This window comes from Vigna umbellata, chromosome 2 (assembly GCF_029865625.1).
Source record: "Vigna umbellata cultivar VRB3 chromosome 2, Vumbellata_1.0, whole genome shotgun sequence".
NCBI classification, from domain to species: domain Eukaryota; kingdom Viridiplantae; phylum Streptophyta; class Magnoliopsida; order Fabales; family Fabaceae; genus Vigna; species Vigna umbellata.
In genome coordinates, this window is record NC_142166.1 from 36,160,117 (window position 1) to 36,167,666 (window position 7,550).

Sequence of the window (7,550 nt, forward strand, 5' to 3'; positions counted from 1 at the left end):
TATAAGGAATCCAGACATATCTTACACCTTAGAAAAATAAATTTTAAGAAAATAAATTTTATCAAAATCTTAAATAAAGAGAACTTCATTTGTAGTTTTATTTTACTTTTAAATAAAGTATATCAATAATATCATATCTTAAAGGTATGTTTCGTGTCCTTACAAATAAAAATAAAGTGAAGTTTTTCAAACTTTCAAAGTTGTTGCTTCCACAATTTAGTCTATGTAGTTTGAAAAATTCTAAATAAACATAAGGTGTTAAAAGACAATTCAAATTTAATGGTGAGGATTGTTTGGAATTCTAAGTAGTTATGTTCTTACGTAGCTGAAGAAATATCTTACAAAGAGACTCTGACTCTACGAACTTCTTTAACTTTCACTTTTCCAGCTACTTGTTCTCTTCTTCTCATTACCTGTCCTTCATAAGATGAATATGTGTTGTGTTTGTAGAAGATTATTTGACGTTCAAGTAAGTTTTAAGTGGCAGCAAAAAAGTCAAAATGGTAATTAATGTCAAAAGCGAAAACAAACCTCGATTACTATTATATTTATAATATAATTTAATACTCATAGGCCCTTAGTTGGATGGGTCTAGGTTTGAGCCAATGGCCCAATGACCCATTTACCTTGATTGAGACAATGGTTTGACCAGGTTTTGTAAGTTTTATAGTGAGAAGCATAACATGAGATTTGGTAAGCCAACACATACTTGGCTAGGCCACTTAGTAGGCAGTTCACTTGGTAAGAGGCACGTAGCCCTCGAAAAGAGACACCTAGTTATTGCCAGACGATGCCAAGTGATGCCATACCCCCTAGCCATGGCCAAACATACTCAAGAAGAGTTGGAGTCATCTGTGGAAGGTGGGCCTAAGCTGTTATAATCATGGGTCATTAGTAAGTTTTTAGTACATTAGGTTTATTTTAGACCTTGTATCATGAGCCAAGTAGTATAAGATTTCCTTTTTAGGCTTTGTATAATAGGCCAAGTAGTGTAGTGTTTTGGTTAACTTAGGTCAACAAAGGTCAACACCCAATTTGACCCAAGAGAGGTTCGTATTGTAGAGTTGACTACATGGGTCAATGTTTAGTCTTTGCCTTGGTAAGCAAAGGAGAAAGGTATGTCCCACCTTTGGGAAAGAGTGGCCATGTGTCATGCTCTCAATGGAAAGGATTTCTCATAGATAGTGGTCATGTGTCATTCTAGGAATGGAGAGGATTCTCCTATGTTAGTGGTCACATGTCCTCCTCCTAAGAGAGAGAATTTGTACTTCGGTCTCCGAGCTAACCAAATTGAGGTTTTTAGGGTTTTACTTCTATAATTTAGAGACACCTTAAGTCTATAAATAGAGGTGTCTCCCCCATGTAAATTAACTTTTGAATTGAGTATTGTTATGCTACCAAATTTGTGTCATACTATCCAACTTAGGTCACCAAGACTAGAGCACCCCTTCTAGGTTTTTTCTAGTCATCATTCCTCTTAAGTTGGTCCAACCTCTCTTAAGAGTACACCAAACACCACCGTAGTCTCTCCACTAGCCATAACTTGAAGGAGGAGTCATCATCTCACCACATCAAATCCACCATTTGTACACAATATTTCTATCACCATCAAGCTTTCGCAACCATCAACACATTTGGAAATCCCCACTTTACTTGAGTCATATAGTTTGGAAGGGCTTATTCTATCGCCAAGTCTTGGTTGGCAGCAAATAGTCTTTAGCAAGCAGCACATGACCACCAACGAGCAACACTTAACCTTCTACATATAACACCCGATCCTAGATACATGGTATTTAGTAGACAGTGTTTAACCTTCAGTAGGTAGCATTCGACTCTCAACCCTCGACACGCAACACATGACACTTAGCATTTAACCTTATGTAGAGGACATTTGGCCATCAACAAGAGACACCAAAAGTGTGCTCTATACTAAGTTGTCCTAAAAAGAGATCAATGTTAATAAGAGTGAAAAATATTCGACTATGTACAACTAATTACAAACTTTTAAAATGTAAAATATTGATCGAAAATAATCCAAAACAAAATAAAATCCTAGTAGACATAAAAGGAACTTGCAATGGTACATTTACGATAAGTATTGTTGTAGGATATATACACTGTTATATACACTGTGATATTTTCCAGTCACCAAGAGAGAATGAGTATGTATAGAAAAAGTGTTAGTATAACGTTATTAAAATAATTAACAAATTATCTATAAGTCTTAAAACATAGGAATATTAGACGAGATCTGAAACTCCTATCTAAACCCCTAGCCCAACTTAATGGTTTTGACTGAACACAAACTAATTCACTTTTAAAAAGACTAGTCAGTTTAAATTAAGTTTAATTTAGTATAATTTTAATTCAGATAATTAAACTAATTTTATTACTATTTATTTAGTAACTTAATACAACAATAACGAGATTAGGTCGAATTAAATCATTAGTTAGATAATTTAAATTGTATAATCACTTCTTAATCTGTTAAAAAACTTCATAATCAACATGTACATTTCTTAATTCTTGTCAGATAGCAGTAGTACTATATAACAAACATAAACAATCTTTCTTAACTTATTTAAAGTTAAAAAGATAATCATATATCTATTTACAATCCTTAAAAAGATGTGTATTATACATTATTTACTATTAAATATTATACATGGAACAAAACATTTATACTGCCAACTATAAAATTGGTTTTCACACCAAATGTATTTGATAGATAATATTCTTGTCATATATTTATTATGTAATTGAATTGTATCAGATTCATCTGTCTGAAACTTAATGGATACACTAAACGAAACTTAACTCAATCCAAAGAATTCAAACCACAAAAGTGCAATTAGACTAGAAGGTTAGGGTTGTAAGCCATCCACTTCCACCGCTGAACATGAACCAAAATATCGAAACAATAACCAACTCAGAAAAGCAACTCACGGCTGCAAATAAATATATTGATGAAAAAATATTTCAATTTGGGAAAAATGGAACTGAAATTTACAAAAGGAAAATGTTTTGACACTACAACTAATGTTTAGAACAACAGAGACAAGCCCTCTTCAAGAGGACATGGTTTTTAATTGATAAATGCCAATGGAAGACCAGTAGAGCCACCATCAAATCGAAGAAAGGGCAAAGCCTGCATCATAACTTGCTGCAGCTAACTTCAAATTTGAAGTTAAATTACCTGTAAAAACTTGAATTATTTTCTTACTCTTGGTTTGTTGAACTTTGTTCTTTTTCCTTTGCTCTTTTACAAGGAGATGACTGTTATTAAATGACTGGTATGTTTTCCTTTCTTGAATTTTTGGAAGACCTGAAAAAGGGAGACAACCAGCAAGATGTTATGGCATATTCCTAGTCAACATAGAAACAGAAAGTATTTGAAGAGAAACGAATGGGAGAAGATCAATCTCCTTCCATTCCCTGTTCTTCACATACTTCCCACGAAAATGGGACTGATTAGAGCATAAAAAGAAAAAACAATAACCATAAGCAACTTGCAGTAAGTAGACTTGCCTCCTTTGGGGATAAGGCTTTAGATGACCCTGTGTGTCTTTACAGGCTTGTCTCCTCTCATGTTGATAACAATGTCCCTGAAAAATGACAGCACAAGAAATATAAAAATTCTTAGGACTGAAAATTATATGTATTTGAAGCAGGCCACATCCACAAAATGTGAATATTATCTCCATGACCCCAAAAAGAGAACAGTTCTTTAAACTGATTGGCTTATTACTACTTATTTCAAAGGTTAAAAACATTGCATACAACCACTTGCTTCACAACCTGAAACGTAAAACGGTTCAGCACAATATATATACACACACACACACACACACACACACACACAACACACACATTTATTTGTTTATGAACTATATGAACCGATAGAACAAGGAGCAGGAACGCAAGTGCTTTTTACCAGCTTTGCTATGTAGAAGAAAAAAAACAAGGACAAACTTGTACTCAATCTATGATGTCTATCATCATGGTAATTTTCAAACAGCACAAAGCTCATAGCAATAGCTGTTGACAGAAAAATGCCTCGCTCTCAATTTGCTAGAACAAGGAAACATAGATGTATCTGGGGAAATTATCTCAAAAAACAGAATTTAAATAAATCTAATCATTCAAGGGCATGCAGATTGAAGTACAACAAACTATTTATTGAAACCTGTGGAAACTTAAAAAAATACAAAGATAATACTATGATTGGAATTTAATACAAGGAACAGGATAAATTATATATGAAAATTGATTGTCTTAGAATGGGAGTGAATAACTTAAGTGGCTGAAGGGTTAGTTAAAAATACATTGACTCATAGGAAAATAGTATGACGCGTTTTTTGAGTACTGTTACTCTAAAACTAATTATGAACAGCTTAAAATAAAAGTAAAATAGAAAAAAGAGTACTTTTCAGAGGGCTTTATCCTTTATCTTTGAAATACAGTGAGAGGCTTGTACATAACAGAGTCTCCTACCAGTAAACTTGATTACCAGGATGTTATCCTTCATTTTCTTTCTGGATGTCAGGTTTTGTTGTCAACCAATTACAGTATTGTATGTAGTTGAAGAAATCCTCATCATAGTTTTTATATTTGAGAGAGGAGACTATACAAGTAGTATTAACAGATCTGCAAGCCCATCTCAATAAACATAGTTAGGAAGCCATAAGCACCAGATTAACTTCCAGTACTGTAATACGGAGATTTGCCCGCTTATAGTTAGATATATTTTTCTGTATATTTTCTTGATCTACTATTAAGCTTCAGGGAGAATGAAAAATGGTATGAAATGCTGAAAAGGTTTGTCTAAAAGAAGCACTCTGACCCAATAGGTAATAAACCGTTAATTCAATACACTGAAACCTCTTAAAACATAAATATCGTGTTTATGAGCACCCAATTAATTATATTTCTTACCAAAAAAAACATAATATACCCACGTCCGCACCACAATCATCTAAACATGCAATAACTAAACAGTAGTAAAGCTATACTTGAACACACAAAGCACTCTTAATCAAAGATTATGCAATGCTTATAAATATGGGGATGGAATAAGATAAGAATCTGTAATGAAATAAATGTTATCATTCGTTTTGGGTTCTAAATAACACCAACATTTCTATGATACATACATGCATAAACACACGTATATATATAGAAGATGTAGTGTGAACATTTACAAGGATTTATCTTACAGAAAGCAAACCTTATCATCAAGTTTAAGAACATAAGTAAGAACAGGAAATATAACGATTAAAGAAGCCAAAATAGCAGTTCAAAACCTCCGTCAGAAAGTGAGTGATAGGAAATATTGAGATAGATCCCATGCAATCATAAAAATCAGGAAGAAAACTAAACACTTTTTTAAGTTGCACTAGAAGTTGCAATTTTATTCTTCATCAAATAGCTGTCAAATCTAAACAAAACCTTCCGTACGTACAGCCAAAAGAATACTGACATTACCACTCCAAACTTCCACCAACACAAATCTTGAACAGGATATTGATCAATCTGCCGAAACCAACATAAAATATAAAGGCACCACCATTTTCCAAGCATGCGATAACGATGCAAGCAACAAAGCACACCCAATAACAGTAACAAAGAATAGAGAAATACAAAAAACAAAGCAAGTGGCAAACTCCTCGTATGTTAGTAAGAGTAACACAGTTCAAAAATTAAACGCAAGAGCCTCAGCAAAGGCACAAGGTATGAGAACTTCAATTTCAAAGTTCAAACCGGAGCAAAAGCATTCCAATGGTTTAAGATTCAGAAACAAAAGCTACGTACGCTCTTACTTGGAGTTCTCAATTGCATTGACATCAGCGTCACGATGCACGAGAGTAGAGTTACTCTTCCTCTTAGCGAGAAACTTGTTCTTAGGTTTCCTCTCTCTGACTTTCCAAACGTTGTTCTTCCTGAACACGAACTTGTCCACCTTCCACCCAGGGCAACTCGTGTCGATCACGGTCACCTCGCTCTTCGTGAAACCCTTCAACTCGTTACCCTCCTCCTCCTCGCCGCGATCCGCGACGGTCTCCTCTTCCACTTCCGCCACCAACGCATCGCCTCTCGGGGCGGCGGAGGCGACGGCTACGGCGGTTTTAGCGGTGGAGGACGAGAGGAAGATTTTAGGGTTGGTCTGTTTCCTGGGGCATTTTTTGTTGGTTTTAGTGATGGTGGCGCCCATGCAAAAGAGCTCAGCAAGGAGGGCCGTCATGGGCTTGGGCTCGTCTCGGGCTGCGGAGGGAGGTTTCCGGGGCGGGTCACTGGGGCGGGCCTGGGGGGACTGAGGATGGGCCGTGAGGAGGAAGGAATCGAGGTCAGGTTCGTCGCCGGTGGGGATGCCCTTGTTGGACCGGAGACGGTCGAGCCAATTCAGACCGGATTTTCCGGTCTGGGCTGAGCAGAGCATGGTAGTTGAGTAGAGATAGAAAGTGAATGTGGACGACAGTGGTGGGAGAGATAAACGAAACCAAACAAAAGAAAGAAAGGGGAAAGAGGAAGAGGAGTGCGCAATGCGCGTCGTGAGTCGTCGGTGACTGCCACGTGGGCGACAAAGTGATATACTGTGTTTAAAATTGGAGAAAACCTATTTATTATTTATTATCTGTTGTCCTTGATTGTATTTAGAATTTTATCGTATTTATTACTCATATACTTATATTTTAATGAAATGTAATGTATTGTTAAGGTAGAATTCTGAACACATTAAAAAAAAAACAACTGCAATATCTGTAAAATCGAAAGGAAAGAAGAAACAAGAAATGTGAGTAGGCAGTGTTTGGTGATTGCACTTACCTATGTATGAATGTATTTGGGAAGTGGCGAGAGTAAAAACAAAAACAACATGGATGTCTTGTGAACCACGCCCCTCAAAAACCGCTGAGAATAGATTTTTACTTTCAGTTTTTTTCTACTTCATCCTCAATAAATAAACAAACACTTTTATTGCAACTCTTAATGTTAGTAAGTAGGGTATTTACTGCATCTGTTCCTAAACTTTTATTGGAAATTATACAAGAATTGTATTGGCAGCTCTTTCCAATAAGAAGTTAGAGTTTAGAAAATAACGAAGTTCAAATTATATTTATATGTGCGAGGATCTTTATTAATTGTATTTCTCGTTTTGATTGTTGTAATAATAAATGTTGAAGTATGACATTAGATGTTATAGTTATTAGAATTACAAAATTTAAATCAATTGTATTAAAATAGGTTTGTTTGTTATAATTCATTCAAGCAATATTTCTTAACTTTTTTCATTATTGAAGTCATATGATTGTAGATAAATGTATATACTGATATTATTAACTTACTAGTATGTTATCAATGGGAATGATGATTATTTATATGATAATTTACTTATACAACATAAAAAGTGTAATTGAACATGAAACCATCAATCATTGGAAATATTCATGTTTCACGAATATTAAGAAAATAGATAAAGATACGAGATATGTGAGAAATTGATGAATTTGCACTATTATACAGTATAACAACATTAGAAAGTTCTCATGACTCTT

The 7,550-nt window shown here is 34.9% G+C and overlaps 1 protein-coding gene across 2 annotated transcripts; it reads right to left on the minus strand.

Annotated features, from left to right (window-relative positions):
* Positions 1-2,929: 2,929 nt before the first annotated feature.
* LOC124824950 (fantom protein) lies at positions 2,930-6,548 on the minus strand. 2 transcript variants are annotated; one of them, XR_015784280.1, is made up of 3 exons: positions 5,812-6,548; positions 3,529-3,605; positions 2,930-3,325 (listed from the first exon to the last, which is right to left on the minus strand). XR_015784280.1 is itself a non-coding variant. In XM_047297470.2 (3 exons), the coding sequence occupies exons 1-2, from the start codon at positions 6,434-6,436 to the stop codon at positions 3,548-3,550; spliced, it is 675 nt and encodes a 224-aa protein (XP_047153426.1). In that variant the 5' UTR covers positions 6,437-6,541; the 3' UTR covers positions 2,930-3,325; positions 3,529-3,547. The 2 variants fall into 2 exon arrangements, 1 of the variants encoding a protein (XP_047153426.1); XM_047297470.2 differs by having other exon boundaries at positions 5,820-6,541.
* Between the last annotated feature and the right edge of the window lie 1,002 nt (positions 6,549-7,550).

Coding starts and splice junctions, on each gene's coding strand:
- LOC124824950 (XM_047297470.2), bottom strand. CDS start 6,436: ATGCTCTGCTCAGCCCAGACCGGAAAATCCGGTCTGAATTGGCTCGAC. Junction 3,606..5,819: donor AATGCAATTGAGAACTCCAA/GTAAGAGCGTAC, acceptor GTCATTTTTCAG/GGACATTGTTATCAACATGA.